This window comes from Ammodytes marinus (genome assembly GCF_949987685.1).
Source record: "Ammodytes marinus genome assembly, chromosome: 16".
NCBI classification, from domain to species: Eukaryota; Metazoa; Chordata; class Actinopteri; order Uranoscopiformes; family Ammodytidae; genus Ammodytes; species Ammodytes marinus.
Genome location: NC_137220.1, coordinates 29232639 through 29251951, shown reverse-complemented (window position 1 = coordinate 29251951; position 19313 = coordinate 29232639). Strand labels below are relative to the sequence as shown.

The following is a 19313-nucleotide window of genomic DNA, read 5'->3' as shown; positions in this document are numbered from 1 at the left end:
GCACATATCTGCAGCCACTTGGTGGAAGGGACTTTGTGGATCTGAGGCCCTTGCACCTGTAGCGTCTATTATTCTTCAAATCCCACCATCATCAGCTGCCTCCGAGCGCAACTGGTCACTGTTCGGGAACACTCACACAAAGGTTCGCAACAGGCTCACAAATGTGAGGGTGGAAAAATTGGTTGCAATTCGGGCAAACCTAAGGCTCTTTGAGCCTGACACAGAGTCATCCTCAACAAGGCTGGACAGCGACACTGAAGAGGTCGAATCAGAGTTGGATGTGGATGTGGAGGAAGAAAACATGGAAGATGTTGAGGAAGCCCAGTAAGGGGCCATTGCCTGAAAGGGTTTGGCAAAATGTCAAAAGCTAGGCTTGAGAACCTTGAGGGAAGATGCTTTTTGTTATTGGGACTTTGTTTCAGAATGGGACTTTTTAAGAGGAAGCGGGGGCTCTTTTTTTTTATTTGTTCAATACAATTGTTAAAACTTAATAAAGTTCTACACTGTTGAAATTAAATGGTTTTTAAGTGTATTATTTGCATGGATGACTACCTATGACACAGCAAAATGTAAATATTTAAGTTTGAATATGATAGTCCATTAAATTTCCCCCAATTTCAAGTCAATTCCCAAAAATCGAATATTCCCAAAATTCCCGAGCGAAAGTTCCCGTGGAAACTTTCCACCCCTTTGCAACCCTAGTCCTACCCATCCTTAAAGGGAAAATTCGCCCATTTTCATGTGAATGGTATATCAGGGCCGAGTATATTTGTAGTCTAATGAAAAAAGCCCCCCAAAAATTGATCCGAATTGGAAGAGAGCACAATGATTTCGGATTTGAACTGATGACGCGGGGCTGACGTTTTTACAGTTTTTACAGTTCCTATAGGCCCCAGGATGCATTGCGCGGGGGCTATGCTCTGCAGCCCGCCCAGATTCCGAGCTGCTCGCGTTACCATGGTGACATACACACAGACACAGCACGCACCCGACCCGTGTAAGCTGTACAGTAATAGCGCGCTTCGTATTATTTCACTGTTGGACTACTACCACAAAGAAAAACATGCCGTCCTGTAATGTGCCTAGATGCGCCAACTTTAGGAAACAGAAAAGAAGCAGGAGTAAGTGTAAGCTGAAAATGCTACCTGTTGCCTATTCACCGGCGTGATGCATAGCCCCAGCCCCGGGAAAAAGAATCCGAATAAAGGTAAGCTAACGTGAGCTAAATAGCATAGTAGCCTACTGTAGTTAGTATCAGTGTTTCCCCAACATTAATATTGTGCTGCCCACACCACTGTTGAATATTGTGTCCCGGTGTAATGCTGATAGATGGGGCAAGGAGGAATTAGTCTACCGGTTGTAGCTGTAGCCAAGTTACCTTAGCCGCTAAGCTACAGTTAGAAGTGAACTCGTGAGGGGGACAGTAGGCCCCTCTGTGTATCCTTGAGGAAGATTTAGTTGCATTTGCAAGACTGTTTGTGTGTGACTGTGTGTTTGTTTTCCATGTGCATGGTTATTAGCGATGTTGTTAAAATGATCAGCTTTCCAAAACCATAAACTGCTATGCTGATGGTGATGGCTGGGTGATTAGCACTAATGTCCCTAGCCTTGTGTCGTCTTGGCTCTTCCTAATGCAAATGCATAGCCACACCCTGGCATACAGTATGCTTGGCTGCTAATTTAAACTTGATGTCTTCTTAGACAAAAGACTACTGTTGTGTTAGTGCACTAACTGACTGACCTATCTATGGTTACATAGTGGTATGTCTGTTTTATATATTTATTGCAACAGCAACATTATCTTTACAGTATAACACATTGATTTTTTTTTGTCATCTCTTCAGTGCTGGCCTTGTGATACAATCATAATTTGTCATTTCGGGTGAGGTCCAAAGGAAGATGGTGTATTGTCCGAGGACCACGCAATTGGTTGTGAAGACTGTTTACATCACACAAGCACCACTTCAGAGCATCCCTCGTAGAACTCGTCATCACACGAAGAAGAGACTGCTGCCTGCAAAGTGCTGACATCATCACTACAGCTCCCTCAGCCTGCCCTCCTCACAACATGTCCAAAACCAACTACAGAAGAAGCTGCTGCTAAACATCACTCAATATTTCAACAGTAACTTGACGAAGGAAGCATTATGCTCCAATTGTTTTTCCCAACACACTGGAAACTCAAAGCTTTTGAAAATGTTATTTTTCTTTTTTACATTTGTATATGTACATACTTTACAGTTGTGTGTAGAATAATGCACATAGTTGTACTGGCTTGTTATATTAAACTCTATCTATGCCTTATAAAGTGTTTGATTCTCTGAAACTATTTCACTTTTAGTTGATAAGTCAAACCTATGTATTAAAATGGTTACCTATGCAATGACAAAAAACAATCATATTTATACAAAATAATTTTTATTTGTAAATACAGTCAAGGAGAATTGACACATTTTCACATGATTAAATCTCAATCAGTGTCCATAGTTAGCAGCAGTATTTACAGGTCAAAATATTTGATCATAGCTCATCCGTCTTCTTCAGCCTGTCCTCTGTAGTGACCATTTGGAGATGTATATTTGGCTCTGATGCGCTGTATGACACAATCAGGTAAGACGATGTGGTCCCCTTGCCAAGTCTCTCCCCTTTGGAGCACCCACTCAATAAAGAACCGACGTGCGACAAGTCGATTTTGTCTAAAGAAATTAAAACACAAAACAAGTGGTTACTCTCCACAAAGCTATAATGTAACAATAGCAGCCAATGTAAGAACAAAAGACTGGTCATTTTATTTGACCTGTTGTAAAGGGTTCTTCTGGAAAGTGCTATAGACATGCTACGTGCAACATCAGTGCAATGGCTCAGACAACACAATTTGACAAAGATAACGTTACAACATGCTAGAAAAAAATAATGTTACTCACTCAATGATCATCTGCCCTCCCGGTCTTGCTGGTATTTGTTGTCTTTTCCAAATTATTTTTGGGATATTGAAAATGCCTCTCGGTTTCTAATGGTGGTCCAGTTGTATTGTCTTACAAGGCTAACCCTAACCAAGGCTAAAACAGCTGCAGCCTCGGCCTCTCTGCATACTTGTATTTCCTCGCTGAATTTCTTCAGCAGTGTAGGCTTCTCTGGCCAAACTAAATACCATGCTGGTTCATTACAGTCAGCCAAAACACTTTTTAAAGTATCCTCATCCATGATCTCGTCTGCTCGTGTGAAAAGATGCAATTTTCAATGCAGGAAATTATACAAGTAAACTGGCACGGACCATGGGCATGGACAGACGGTTTGTTTTGGTTCGCACATGCTTTTAGAGCCCGCCCCCTGGATTCACAGGGAGGGGGGTTGGTGAGCTCGGCTCCAAGAGTCTGTAGTCTGCACGAGCTCTTCCTTGAACCTGAAATGCCACAGAAACGTCACCGGTGAATGGATTTTTGAAGCTCGGTCCCCGCGAAACGGACGGTGTTGAAAAAATACACGGGGATATAATGAAACCCAAAGGATATTATGGTAGATGAGTTAAGGTTGAAAATCGGCAAATTTTCCCTTTAGAGCTTAATGCGATATTTGCCACAGTCAAAAGGCTTGAAAATGAGAGTTTTTTTATTTAAATTCAGCAAAGGTGGAGGAGCGGAGTACACACAACCTACTTCATGGCCTGATCTCTTTGATCTCTTTTATTTCCCATTCTTGCTTGAAATACAACTTCACAGGACTTCCGGTGGCGCTATGGAGGGATAGGACGCACGTTTAGGTTGCTCTGCACTCTTCCGAACAAATAATACGAAAAACTGAACAGAATTTGCTTATAACTACTACAGTAATATACCCCGAGAGACCGAAAAATTAACGACACAATCGTTAACGGGAAAGAGTTCACTATGCCAAACAAAAAGAAATCAAAGAAAGACAGAGATGAAGGCCGCGCAGAAGCCCCGAGCTCCCCTGAGCCGGAGAGCCCCGCAGACGAGGAACAAACAGACCAAACGCCAGTTCTGCAAGCTATTAAAACCCTCCGCCGAGAACTCTCCACAATGAAGCAGGATATATGTGCCAAAATAGACTCTCGCATTGAAGACGTAACCACGACCCTGAGAGGGGAAATATTACGACTGGAGTCGGATATCAACGGTAAGCTAGGAGCCATTCAAGCTACCTCCCTCTCTCACAGCAAGACGATTCAAGAGCTAGAGCTAGCGGCTACTACTAGCTCCGACGCTACAGACAGCTTAAACGCTGAGGTGGATCGCCTTTCTAGCTTGGTGTCAAAACTGTCGGAAAAGTGTCTGGACTTAGAGGGACGCTCAAAACGTCAAAATTTGAGAATAGCCGGGGTAAAGGAGGGAGCGGAACATGGACAAAGTGTGCGTGTTTTCACTGCACAGCTACTCAAAGACACTCTCGCTCTGGATGAAAAGCCCACACTTGACCGAGCGCACAGGGCGCTTAGGACCCGTCCGGACGACAACGGACCACCACGCCATCTGATCCTGCGGGTGCACCACTGCCATGTACTGGAGGAAATACTGCGTAAAGTGGCGAAGGATAGGAACCTATCATACCAGGGACAGCAGATAAGGATCTTCCAGGATTTCCCCGCCGAGGTCGTCAAACAGAGAGCTCTTTTCTCCAAGATGAGGGCGATCCTAAGAGATGTACAAGGAGTTCGTTTTGGGCTCCTATACCCGGCCAAGCTCCGTGTCACATAAGATGGCACTGACACAGTCTTCACTGACCCAAATGAAGCACACCGATATGCTCAGAGAATAGCCTCAGCCGACAGGGGATAGGGGATAAGTATCATAATGCCTGGCTCACTGACTGTGTTTGATCATTTGACTCAATTAAATGCCTCGTATTGCACAAACACGTTTGACTGAAATATAGCCTAACTGTCATGAGGCCTATGCCTGTTAAGTTCACATAGCCTACATTTAACCTCAAGGGCCTTGTTATGACTCGTGCTGAGGGGTTTCTGTCTCATGCCAGGCTTATTTTTATTTATCTTTCTGATGCTGTGTTGTTGAAATTGTAAGAGGATAAGTTTTGAATGATTACTGCTCCTAAATGGAAAAAGTCCTTGGAGCCATAACAAGTGTGGCAAGCTGAACCTGTACATTGCTCATTGTGTGTTCTGTTCAGTTCATGAGTATGTTTAAGCTGCAGGGTTACCTCATTGATATTTGAAGTTAATTGTACGGAAGATTGCTTTAAATTAGCTATTTAGAGGTGTTTGTTTTTGTTCTCTTTGTGTCAACCTCTTACTCTTTATACTTTGTAGGCTAAACATGCCGTCACTCTCCATACTTTCCATGGAGAGTATTTTTTTTTTTTTTGGGGGGGGGGGTGTCTACCCAGATTACACTTGCCAACATATTTGGACCACATATTGACCATGTTATTCATCACAAGACACTTTTTAACTAGGCTATGCAAGACGATGTAACAAACAGAACAGGGGGGGACTGGTCTCACCTTTTGTAGCTGGAACGTTAAAGGCGCAAATGAACCAATAGAAAGGGGCAAAATATTAGCCCACTTAAGATCCCTAAATGTTGATATAATTTTTTTACAGGAGACGCATCTCCAAAATGACTCGCACAACAGGCTGAGGTGTAGGTGAATTGGACAACTGTATCATTCTACTTTCACGTCCAAAGCCAGGGGTACTGCTATTTTAATCCGTAAGGGCATACCGTTTAAACATAAGGCCACGATAGCCGATAGGGAGGGTAGATATATTATTGTGACTGGGGAACTGTACTCAACCTCCCTGACTTTAGTGAACCTATATGGTCCTAATTTTGATAGCCCTCAATTTTTTAAGAAAGTATTTGACTTAATCCCAGATATGTCCCAGTCTAATTTGATAATAGGTGGAGATGCAAATTGTGTACTAGATCAATATTTAGACAGATCCTCCTGTCGAAGAACAGTTGCATCCAAATCCAGTGACTTTTTAAGTACTTATATTAATAATACAAACATAAAGGATGTATGGAGGATGGCCAATCCATCGGGGACAGCGTATTCCTTTTACTCAGGTGTCCATAAAGTTTACACAAGAATAGATTACTTTCTGGTCGACTCCAGGCTCATGCCTTATACTTACAACCCAAAATATCACAATATAGTAATTTCAGACCACTGCCCCGTTACTTTCTCGGTGAAATTGCAGGGAATGGGAAGGAATCAGTCAAACTGGAGATTTAACCCTCAAATGCTTGCAGAAACTAAATTTTGTGAATATTTGAAATTACAGATTGATTTATTCTTTGATACAAACGACACCCCCGGGATTTCTCCTTCACTGCTTTGGGAAGCTAAAATCTGTAGAGCATTTCAATTCACCAAGCAGAAGCAATTCGAATTTGGCGATAAGCCCCACAAACTCTTAGCTAGACAACTCCGTAAATTAGAGAATGACCGAACAATACATAAAATTAGATCAGATAAAGGAGAATTGTACGGTGGCGCTGAGCATTCACCAAATAAAAAAAAGTTTCACAGCAGGATCTCGTAATTACGAGATAATATATAAAAATCACACAAGCTTATAATTCCATATACAGTTAAACAGTCATTAAACAACAGTTTTCTTTAGATTATTTTTTCCGTTTTTTTGACCTGATAAAAACACCTTGTATTAAAAAATTACCACTTGTTTTTTGATATATTTCTGTTTCTGAAACAAGAATCAAATGACCAAATATATACACACACACCCATCAGCTGGTGGACCCAGGGAACTCACAGATTCAGTCAAGATAATAAGAAACAAAGGAGTAGTCTGAAATTACCCACATGGAACCAGCAAGCAGCACATTGTAAATCAAATAACGTGATTTTAAAAATCCAAATCATGGATTAAAGCAAGTGCAGAAGAAGTGTATCTTCAGTGAGATTTAAAACTCTCCTGGATGAGCAGCCACTGGTTTATTGACCTCAGTCTTCTGATTGTGACGTATGGGTGCAATAAATCAGACAGGTATGATGGTGCATGTCACGTTAGTTTCCAAATAACTTATACTGAAACCAGTGGCGGCTCCTGACAATAATCTCAGGGGGGGCAATTGTTGCCATGATGGGAAATATGACCCAAAATGAACCTAAATCAGATAGCATATGACAATGTCATATTGCATTTAACTGTTTGTTTTTCCTGTTCATCTGGCATAACCACTCTGGCAACATTAGACAAGCATTGTACTGTACAGTATTTTTGGAAATTAAGTTAGTTAATTTCTTGAATAAAATTATTTTAGCTCTAAAATGATTTAATTATCCGGCTGTGGCCATCACAGATAACTTGTCATCTACCAGTGTGCTCCTCAGATAGGCTTCCTTTAAAAGTTAGGAGACAAAAATGGATGCTGGCATAGCATGTGCAACATTAACAGTGCTAATCATCACATTGGTTTGGGTTACTACTGTCTACAGCACTTGGTAGGCAGGTTTATGTCGGACGGTGAAAGCAGCTGTCAGCTAAACGACGATCAACAGCTGATCGCCGTTCAATAGCCGATCAGCTGTTGAACGGCGCTGGCTCGTATATGCAGATTGATGTTTAATGTTTGTTTTACCTTTTCTGAGAGATGATGCATAGGGGTGACACCCAAAGTTATCCATGCGGTCTCTGTGCTGCCATCAGGATGGATAAAAAGCCAGTATACAGTCCATATCATCATGCAGCGGCAGCAGGACAGAGCGTTAGCGCATTAGCATCCTGCTAGCCTCGTTAGCCGTTCAAACGAGCCCCGTGAAAATCCGCGTTTATAAGATCCCCCAATCCATCTTGGTAGATACTTGCTTGATGGTTACATTTTGTCTGGGAAAGACCTAGTCCGAGTCCGATCAAGTAAGTAGCTTGCCAGCCTAGCCTGAGTTGATATAAAGTTGTGTTGGTCTTGAATATGACCGCTCTGGGCTGCATACTGGACATGTGACTGTATCAGTCACTGTAATTGGTTTATTGTTTACTGTACGTATGACGACAACACGTTAGGGCGAGCACCCCCGGAACCCATAGAGATTGCATTGCGAGGCTTGCAGTTTGAAAAAAAAAAGTTTTACATTGATGGCTGGGGGCGATTTTCAACCAGCCCGACATCGCCCCAGAGTGACGGTACAGAGCACAGACGCTGATTGTACAATGATATTCAGACTTAGATGCAGGTAAAAACTGTATTGAAATCATAAATTATGATTATTAATACAAAAAAAAAAAAAAATAAATCATTATTATTCATTTTTATATTTTCGTTTTTTGCTGATATGGCTCAAGGAGGGCGGCGCCCTATCGCCCTCTATGGGCGAGCCGCCACTGACTGAAACTGAATCTCAAACTGAATCCTGAAATGTATTTAGCATGAAATATTGTACAGGGAGATTTCTGTGGCAGCAATCGATAGAGGCGGTGAGGTGTGCAGGAAGATAACTGAAGTATGATGGACAGGGATCTGAATTACAGAAATACAATTGTGAGATTTTTTTTATATAATTAGAGGAAATATGGTGTGGTTCTGGACCCCTTGACCCCACTGTATTCTTGTAATTTAGTGTTGGGAATTCTTAAGGGGTAGATTTGGTCAAAGTCAAGAATATTATTAATTTCAAGGAAATTATAATATTAAGAAAAAATGTTAATTAATGATCAATTAAATTAGTCAAGCTAATCAAATTACTTATTAATACCTACGGAGCACCACCCTTTGTAAAAGGGAACTTTGAATCAAATCAGAAAAACAGTCTCATAATGTTAAAGGGATTTATCTTGAGAATGCCAAAGTTGGTTACAATGTACATTTAAGATAATGAAGGAGTGAATATTCGAGCATAGACCTTATTTACCAGCCATTAGTGAAATACAAGACACAAATATCACACACTGCTTCTTAAAATCAAAATGTAAGGGTTTATTTACTTAGGTAAGTTGATTAAAACGATACACATAAGTCAATAACCATGAACTAATCTAATTTAAGAAAGCAGACATAGCACAAGCAATAATAAGAACAGTTTAGAATCAAACCCACAGGCTATAGTACATGTGTATGTACCACTGTGTGTGTGTGTGTGTGTGTGTGTGTGTGTGTGTGTGTGTGTGTGTGTGTGTGTGTGTGTGTGTGTGTGTGTGTGTCAAAAAGAAAGGGGGGGTGGACACCGCCCAAAGCCAAAAATGGCGGACAGCTTGTGACGTTTTCGTCACGTGAAGGGGGTCACCGATGGCGACGCAATCACGTGGCGGAGACGTCCTAACTGTGACGTGTGACGTTAAAGTCACGTGAAGGGGGTCAGCGCTCGCGACCCACTCAATTTAACTTTGGAAACCACAGAAGTCAACGCTCATATGCTTAACAATCGCGACGCAAATGTAAGAATATGTGTTGGTGTGCGGATGTACAGAGTTTGAATAAAGATTGAGAAAGAAAGAGGAGATCAAGTAAAAGCTCGCCACAGAAAGTGCACAGTTAGTTGTTCACCTTGATTTATAGCCTACAGTCATTCAGTCTACGAGTGGTCTCGCAAAACTGATGCTGCTTCGGAGTTATCAGAGGGGAACAGCTGTTCTGGCACGTAGCGACAATCACAACAATCAAAATATCTCCCGGAAAGCGTGAGGAAAAACCACAGTGAGCAGTTAGGCAATTATTATGAAAATAATGCTGTCAGAATCACATTTAAAAGGGAAAAACGACTCGTCAGTCGGTACCTTAACCTTAAGTTAATGTATACCTAAATAGATATCTATAGCCTAATTTATAGCCCAGACAAATGCCTACTGTGAAGCGATGGGTAGGATAGGATCCTGTGGTCCACACGGCAGGTTTACAGGAGGGTCCTGCTTGTTATGCCGGTGGAGGAGCGATCTTGCTTCTTGGGGGAAAGACGGGGCCCGTGCGGTCAGCTGGCTTGCTCCGGTAGTGGCGTGCGTCTTTTGCAGAGGCGGCGAGGCAGTTTACTGTCTGTTGCGTTCAGAGACGCTGGGCTTCTTCTCCGGCTGGTAGGGAGGAAAGCGCAGCTGAGTTTCAGCAGCCGCGGTAGGATGAAGTTTCCTTGGTGAAACTTCCTTCGGATCCGGGAAGGTAAAGACTGCAGGCAAGCAGTCTGTGAGCTCAGTTTAAAGTTTGCAAACACCCGCTTTGTGGATGGCTCCACTGCTAAAAGGCTCAGTTTTTGGGGTGCTTGCTGGTTTTATCATTGCAGGGTCACATGGTTGACTGGAAGATCTCAGCCAATGGGGGTACAAAACCTTATCAGGTGTGATGAAACTAGGGCTGGGTCCCTTAGTTTTATGACCCCTTGTTCTGGGGGTTTTGCCTCCAGAAAACTCAAATCCAGGCTTTATTTTACCCATGTAGGCCCCAAGAGTTCCTTATCAGGCTTTGAAAAGGGGAGGTAGGCCTCATTTTTCCTCATAGGTTTCTATTGTACTTTTTAGCACTGCTGTAGGCACAACAGTAGCAAACAGCTTGTTTTGAAATTCCTTACCCTGGTCGTGATGAAGGCGTGCAGGGAACCCAAACCTCAGTGCAAAATCTCCAAATATCTTTTCTGCGGCTGTTTTGGCAGCTTTGTTACGGCAGGGGTAAGCCTGCGCGAACCGCGTGAAATGATCCATCACAACAAGGATATATTCATATCCTCCCTTACATTTCTCCAGATGTAAGAAGTCAATTGATACCAACTCAAAAGGATACGTGGTGATGATGTTGGTGAGAGGCGCTCTGGTTGGTTTGTTTGGACGCTTGTTTTTCAGACAGCTACACACCTGTGTGATGTAATGCTCAACATCTTTCTGCATATGCGGCCAATAAAAGCGCTCTCTGATGAGATTCACCACCCTTTCCACTCCAAGATGTCCCATATCTTCATGGAGTTCTTTGTAAACCAGTCGATGGTACTTTTGAGGCAGGAGGAGCTGTAGTCTGTTTGTCGTTTCCCTGAACAGCAGTCCATCATCACTAAGGTGCAGTTTATGTTTTTGTCTTGCCAGTCCAGCTACTTTGTTACTTTGAGGTTGTTTTCCACACTTTGGCCATTGTTTCGATGCCATGTATTTGAACACCTGCCCAATCACTGGATCATCTCTTTGTGCCTCTCTCAACTCTGTTTTAGGGATTTCCCCCACTGATGTCACATCATCATCGTCTTCAGCGATAGCTGTCGCTATGGTCACCACTATATCACCACTGTTTGTGTGTTTTCTGTGTCTGGGACCTTTGCTTCTGACAGACTGATGTCTACGGGTTTTGTATCTGCTGGATAAATGGTTTTAACCCTCTGTGTTTGTCCCAGTATAGTTCTTGGTGGCAATAGGATATCATGACTAGTGCTGTTTGTGACTGGAATAGTAACACGTGACCAGCTACCTCTATGCAAGCGAATCACACTTTCTTCAATTTTTAACCCTTCTGGTAATTCTGCTTGTGAACAGGGTTCAAATAACACGTCTTGGTGGTCTGGGAGTGGGCCTGCCCTCACAGTGCACTTCATCGTTTTTGTTTGACCAGCTGGAATATACTTCATCTCTCTACCCACTTTAACTGTAGCTTCACCTATCTCGTCGTCCCCACGCTTCATTACTTTCAGAAATACTTCAGTTTTCTTACAGTCAAATGAGAATGCTGAACTGACTGCTTCTGTGACAGCACATGGTGGCGCTATACCCTTCGCTAACACCTGCTCAATTACATTGTAACCGATGATTGGTTGTTCTGCCACCCCATCTCCATCAGCTATAAGGACTGGCACAGAGAGCTCAAGCTGTTTGGTGCTGTTTGAGGGTAATTTGAATGTGACCTCAACCCACCCAGAAAAAGGAATAGGTGTCTGGTTTACTGCCCTCCCATCCAATCTATCTGTTCCCAGAATCTCAGCTAGATTCCTGACTGCAGCATGTGGAATGTTTTGTTGTCTCCATGTCTCATTGATTAGGCAGACCTGTGATCCAGTGTCCCACAAAGATTTAGTTTCTACGTCATCTAACAGGCAGGTAATGACGTATTTCTTGCCAATTAGACTGAGTAACTCTGTTCTTCGTTTTGGGGAGAGGAGACTGACACTGACCGCTTCTTCCTTTTGTAGGGTCATATCTTGTGTATTAGCTGCCACTTTAGCCTCTAAGTGCTGGATACTATCTGTGATTAACTTGTAGACATCTCTGAGCTGTTCATTCTGATTGTTTTTGTCAACAGGTGGCGTTGGTGCAGCTGTAACAGTGCTAGATGACATATCTACCTGTCCTTGTTTATCAGTAGGCCTCCTTCCACTTCTACATCCACGTGACAGATGTCCACTCAGTCCACATTTGAAGCAATGGTCGCAGTTGTCTCCTTTATTGTTCTCTTGGCAGTTTCTGCAGCCACGTTTCCTGTTTGTTCGCTGCTGGGCAAAAGATCTAGGGGACTCAGACACGACCTTTTTAATTTCTTCCACTTCTCCTCTCAGCTGTTTTATTACAACAAGAAGTTCAGATTCTGTGTGAGTCATTGCCGGTGGTGTTCGGTTCACTTTACCTTTTGTGAATGTGGAGGATGCCCGTTCTTGTCCACCAACTGCTCCGACTGTTGCCTCTGGGACTGACTGTGTTTCAGCATGGATTTCTCTCACTTTGGGCTCTTTATAGTTTTTCTTGAATTTTTGTTGTCTCTCCCACTCAAGAATAGCTGCTTCGTTGATTTTCACAATCAGCACCTCATCAGTGACTGCTGGATCATCCAGGTAAGCTTTGAGCTGGTATTTTATATTGTCACTAATGAGTCCTGTCCCCAAAGCTCTTAGGAACTTTTTCTGAATGAGTTCCGGGCTATAGTGTTCATCTGAACCAAGTTCTCTGGATTTAACTAACAGCCTCTCTTTTAGTTCTATTGCCCTGAACAGGAAATTCTGGGGTGACTCATTACTTTCTTGAGTGACATTGAGGAGCCGATGATAAAGATCAGTGGAACTGTCCTCCTTGTAATGTCCCTTTAAGATGGTGCGCAGTTGAGAAAGGGTGAGGTTTGCTTTTATTTCTAGCATGTCACGTAAGGTCAAGCCAGGACTTACGGCTCTTACAACTGCCTCAACTATTTCCTCCCCACTGTGTTTTTTTCTCAACCCCATATCAATCTGGTGGGTCAGATTAGAGTATGAAAGCTTGTCTTTCTGGCCCTTTTCCCCAATTTGACCACTTATTTTGAACTCCCTTCTAATGGTCACTTCAGATGGCTTGGTAACTGAAGAGGAAGCTGTTGGTGGGGTAACTGAAAATGGGGTTGTTGGTGGTAAAACAGGATTGCTTGGTTCCTGACTGGTCATTTTATTCGTCAACCTCATTATGTCTCCTTCCATTTTCATTGTAGAGGCTTGAAAACTCAGTTGCAGTGCGGCATATTGTTGCTGCAGACTAGCTAATGCTCCAACATTGCTAGTAATATCGTCACTCAACTGTGGTTCATTTATTTTCATCAATTCCTTTGCAGTTTTTATTAAGCGGACAAGAAATGCAGATGCTACTTGCTCCTCTTCATTTTCTACAGCTTCCTCAGCTGCTTCAATTATTAATCTGATCAGCGTATGCTTTTTGGTCTGCTTTTCAGTAGAGATTTTTGCTTGAAAACACACCTCTTGTAGCTGTTCACACTGCAACTGCACCACAGACTCGGCCAGTTGATCTTGCAGACTCTCCAGCTCCATTTTGTGTTTGGACACTGCAATCTCTCTCTTCTCGGCTCACAGAAGCACCGCTGATCCCGCCGCTGCCACCAAATTTGTTGCACACTTGAATAATTGAACTCAAGAGTGACTTGACGTAGTTTCTTTAATGAGTTCTGTAAACAGACACAGGCAAAGTACACATTTCGTTACGACACGTTCTGTCCGCCATTGTTCCAATACTGCTCTAATAATGTGTAGCTTTCACTGTTTACATCCTAATCTAAGTATTACACAATTGACCAAAATACATATTAATACACATAGAAATTGCAATGGAAATACACAAAATAAAAGCACATTGTGACTCCTGATAATTTTCCCAGTTCTTAACCTTGGCAAGTAAACAAACATAATCTATATAAATGTACCGCGACCGGACCCTAATGGCGACGCAAGAATATTAGCTTAACTGCTACTGAAGTTGCTTATGACGGCATTATAACCTTTTAATACAACATTCACGGTAGAGTTAACAGGCCAACTCTTCCCCACATATCTAAACCCTTTCCCAGCTCATTCTTATACATTCATGACTCTTATATTGTTTGCTTACCTGTAAACAGACACAGGCAAAGTACACATTTCGTTACGCCACGTTCTGTCCGCCATTGTTCCAATACTGCTCTAATAATGTGTAGCTTTCACAGGATAGAACAATATATCAAAGCCACCCTGTGGCGGAAATGAGATACTACATAGGCCTGTGTAAAGGTAAATGGAGCACAATGTTTACAAAATGAAACAAAAACAAGAAGAATGACTAATAACTAATTATGGCAAACATAAGGACATCATATATATATGGTATGGGGGTGTACTTATCTAACACTATTCTCACAGCAGCATGTTGTTCCAAAACCTGTATGTACTTTTCAGCATTAATGGTGCCTTGATAGATGTGCAAGTTACCCATCCCAATACCATCACAAACACTTTTCAACTTTTTATTGGTAACAATCTGGATTGTCCTTTTCATCTGGAAACTGGAGGACACATCGTCCATGATTTACATCGTCCATGATTTGCAGTGCCACCTGACATCATGGCCATTACATTTTAATTTTGAACTTTGCCCCTTACGTGCAGGGATTTCTCCGGTTTCTCTAAATAATTTACTTATATTTTGGATTGTAGATGGTGAACTCCTTAAAGGGGACATATTATGAAAAACCAAACATTTCCGGTGTTTCGGCACACTTTTTAGGTTATTGGGGTCCCTACCAGCACACACAAGCTTCAAAAAGACAAATATGTCAGTTTCTTCTGGGATGCTTATTTCGAAAAAGGGGGGATTTGAAGGTCTGTTCCAAAATACATCGACTGATAAGGAAATTGGTCGGTTTTCATTAACATAAATACTCCCGCGGGAAAGCTCGCCAGAAACTCGGCAGTTGATTGGCAAATCAAGACGCCCCCGTTGGTAACCACACACACACCTGGAACTGCACCTGCACCTGCTAATGCAACAACAGAGTAGAAGCAAGCTGCAGTGTTAGCTCATCCTCAAGCTACCATCACATCCCAGCCTCAAAGCAGACCGGGGCTGAATGGATTTACTTCATTTTTTGTTAGGCTATGCCCTGCAAAGGTTGGCAATCTAGTGTGATCTGCCGTTATACTGGAGTGTGGAGGAGATTGTGCCTGGAAGACTGAGAGACACCATCTCTCCTCTGGAAATGTAAGTAGTCCTATTTAAAAACAAATCTGTCCGTTTATGAGTTCAATTTGTGTAATGTGCTTAAATTTATCCCTCCTATAATAACCAACGCCGACTGAAACGAGATAATGCCGCTGGGTTAAGTAGTATAGCGTTAGAGTCCGCTAGCTTAACCGTTAGCTTTATGCTAACGTTTAGATCTGAGTCTGTCCGTGACAGCCCCTGTGTGAAAAACAGACGGGAAACCGTATGGTGTGTTGGAAACTGAAGAGTATTTGTTTGTTGTTGACAGTGTGTAGTTATGCAAGCAGTCGTGGTACATGCAGCAGTAGGCCTATTACATCTCCTGTGTAATGTACAATATAATAGACAGGAATACTGTAAGTTGCCTCTGCTGCTGTGTTTCCTGTCCATTATATTTCAAAAAGCACACAGTATCACTCAGAACACGTTGCTTCTTGAGCAAGGGCTATACTGAACTTATTAGTAGCCTATCTTATTTAATAATGGAAGAAAAAATATATTTTCATTAGTTTGTAGCTTTGCCATAACTACAGATGTATGATGTATATTTCAGCTAAACTACATGATATAACATTGAATGTGCCATGTTTTACAGATATGAGTGACCTGACGGACCACACTATCTGTTCCATCAGAGGACTGTTCACTAGGTGGGACAGGTGGTCTTCTTCAGGGCCCACCAGCAACAACTGGACAGTTACATACAAGTTATGGCTTTGCTTCTGTTTGATATGTACACTTTATATTTCCATTTCACTGGCTATGAATAAACTGCTTTATTATTAAATATGGTTTTGGTCTTTTTAAAATGTAATGATGATGGTTGAATTAAAAAAACGTATAAATCAATGCATGTAGATCGGTCAGAAAACTAGTCCAACATCCTGACTATGAAAATGTGAGTTTCAAGTAATCCTTTACTACACGAAGCAAACAGTGACAGTTAGCAACACAATACATTTTTTACCAGTAAAACTTTATTATAAATGAGTGATCACAATACAAACTGGAAAATCCCGCGGAGATTGGTTGACTGTGTTAGAGGCTGGCCGATGACGTCGTCTTCTTGCTGGTTTTCATAAGATACATTTCATGGTTTACACTACCCTGCTCATAAGAGAGGTGAAGGGAGGGTGCGGGGTCGTTGCTAGGCCGGTTGTCATGTGCAGGCACATCCCACACAAATAGTTCTCCCCTGACCTTGGGCAAAGTATCTACTGAAACTGCCTGCCTCTGTATATACAGTGTTATGTGCACTTAAAAATGGTGAATGAATGTGAAGTTACTAAACATGCAAAAGTGTATAAGTTTAAAAAGCACAAGAGTACAAAATTAAGATTTATTCTCACAGAAACCAGAAATCTTGATGCAATTTTCACAGTTTTCAGCTCAGACTCCTGCCTGACCAGGTTCAGTTGTAAAGCTTTTGGTTTAGAAGTGGTAAGTGTGCTGACATTTGCTGTAGAAATGAAGCTAAACATGGTAACATCGATCTCCATGCTGCATTGGCCAAAAGTAAACAAAACTGACAGCTGGGCGTGTGCCATGCCCATATAGGTAGATATAGAGTAAATGAGCAGGGCGGTGCATGCATGCCCATGTAGATCTGACCAGTCAGAGCAGACTAGTATTTTTGCGAAGGGGGGTAGATGTCAAAACCAACCTTTTGAGATAGAGAGCAGAAAAGGCTGGAAAAGGCGATGAAGAAATGGGAAATGGTAGAAAACTAATGTTTTTTTTAACAATAAACCATTAAAACCTTTTTTTAGTAGACCTCGGAAATACACATTTAAACCCGGGTTTTTGCATAATATGTCCCCTTTAAATTCAGGAATGTTGTTTTTAAACTGTTGGACTGTTTTCCTCTACAGTTCTTCCCAAAGTGGTGTGCCTCACCCCATTATTGCTTGTGAAGACTGAACCTTACCGTTACTGAGCGACACGTCATGGTATGTCAGTGGTCGCTGTGGCCCATGCCACAGGCCGATACACAATCTTGGCGTCTCTCGCTCCCTTGCTGGCCTCACTTTAGCTTCGTCAGGTGAAGACACGGCTATCTTTTCATTCCGCGTCATCCATTGCACCCATAATCAGGGACATTTTATTAGGAGTTTGCATAATCCAGTTGAAATTCATCAAGCTAGTCACATGTTTTAGACAACATAAGGAGCACCTCTTTAATTTAGGCAGTGGTATTTTTATCAAAAGGCACATACACACGTCAATGCACTACAGGCATACATTTAACTCAAATAAAAAGGTTAATGAGTGAGTTGAAAATACAAGCACATTCATGACCTTAAATCTACAAAATTAAACCTGCAAGGACATGCCATTTGCTCCATGAATCTGACCGATAAAAAATGCTTTTACTTTGGTGGCTCAGTAACTTTGGACAAAATAATATTCAAACTTATTCTCATAAAATCTTTATCTTAAAAATAAAACCAGAAATAGTTTAAAAAACTCTTTTTCTGTGAAGAGAGTTCCCAAACGTCATGCAAAGAAAAACAAAAAGGTAAAAAGCTGAACCTTTATCCTGGAAATTCACATCTCAAAAATACAATTTGTCGCTTTATGTGCTTGGTCTGCTGATCAATGTCCATCCATATTTCACCATAAGTCCCGAACAGACAGGAAAAGTTCTTGAGGTTACTTAGCAGCTGTATTCACTGCATGTCCTGACTTATCATAAGCTACATCTGCAGGCACATGCTAACCTTGTTACATCAAAGAATCTCTCTATTGACTGAGTTAACATTAAAGCTTGCTCCCCGGGTTCATCACCAGTAAATACATTAAAGTAGGTCCACACAACAGCCTTCATCTGTTCTGTGATGAGCATTTGGAGGGTTGAAATGTTGTGTGAACCTCATTAATTTTTTGGTTATTTATGAATGAAATATTATTTATGTCACTGTTTGTTCTTCCCAGTGTGTACTTTAGTATATGACGAGAGGTAGAGGTCACCACAGTCCTAGTCATAGTGTAAGCTGGTTGGTGGAGTTGGGTTGCAGCTCTGTACATGGATCTGGGAGAGGCCGAGGACACATTCTGCTCTGCTCCTTGCTCTCCTCCTCTTCAGCTTTCACTTTCTCTGACTTGGTCTTAAACTTCAGGCCATGTCCTGTCAACCAAAACACATACACATTAGTGGTTATTAGTCAATTTCTCTCTTTTTATTAATTACTTGGCATCAACTATCACAGTCCTACAGAACTTTGTGGGCTGATTTACCACAAAAACTTTTGGCCAGGCAGTGCCTGGATTCAACCAAGCAAATAGACAAGAGCCCATCATTGGATGAAAACAGCAGTGATTAATAAGTTTCAGATGGCAACAAGTTATTTAACCCTAACTGACGCAGTGAATAACTTTGTGCCTTTAAACAACCATGTGAGAAGACTTGTCTTCGAAAAGAGGTTACTCGGTTTCAGAAGGGTCAAATTCACAATGGATATCACAATGGACATTTACAAGATGGAAAAGATAACAGCATTTGTCAATCATAAATCGGAGCAATTTACCTCACTTTAAAAAGTGGATTCACTATGTAATGCCCCAAAGGCCTGATTTAGTTTTTTTTTTACTGGTCATTAGTTATTTTACAAAGAAACAGACTACTCCCCAACTGTTCATAGTTCTTTTTACCTTCATTTTATTTCTTTACTGTATTGTGTCGGTATGTGTGTACTTTTGAGAGACAATTTTCAGTTTTTACCATTCATATTACAATGTTGAGCACACACAGTAGCTATCAAAAATGCTGTGGAAACTGTGAACTTCGTGAACTGTGAAGTAACCCACTAGAAACAACAGGACAATTGACCTCCTGTATGCAAATGTAAAGGATGCATACAGGGTCAAGCCCCTCCCCAAACTTAGGAAGTCGGACCACAACCTGTTTTACCTGCAGCCACAGTAC

At 41.8% G+C, this 19313-nt stretch overlaps 1 protein-coding gene across 2 annotated transcripts in view; it reads right to left on the bottom strand.

Moving 5' to 3' along the window:
* Positions 1-17568: 17568 nt before the first annotated feature.
* The window catches only part of dus1l (dihydrouridine synthase 1-like), a 117816-nt gene continuing 116071 nt past the window's right edge, over positions 17569-19313 (bottom strand). For both annotated transcript variants that reach the window (XM_080043487.1, XM_080043486.1), the window contains exon 14: positions 17569-18515. In XM_080043487.1, the coding sequence (XP_079899613.1) occupies positions 18370-18515 (146 nt within the window). In that variant the 3' untranslated portion in view covers positions 17569-18369. The remainder of the gene's footprint in view (positions 18516-19313) is intronic.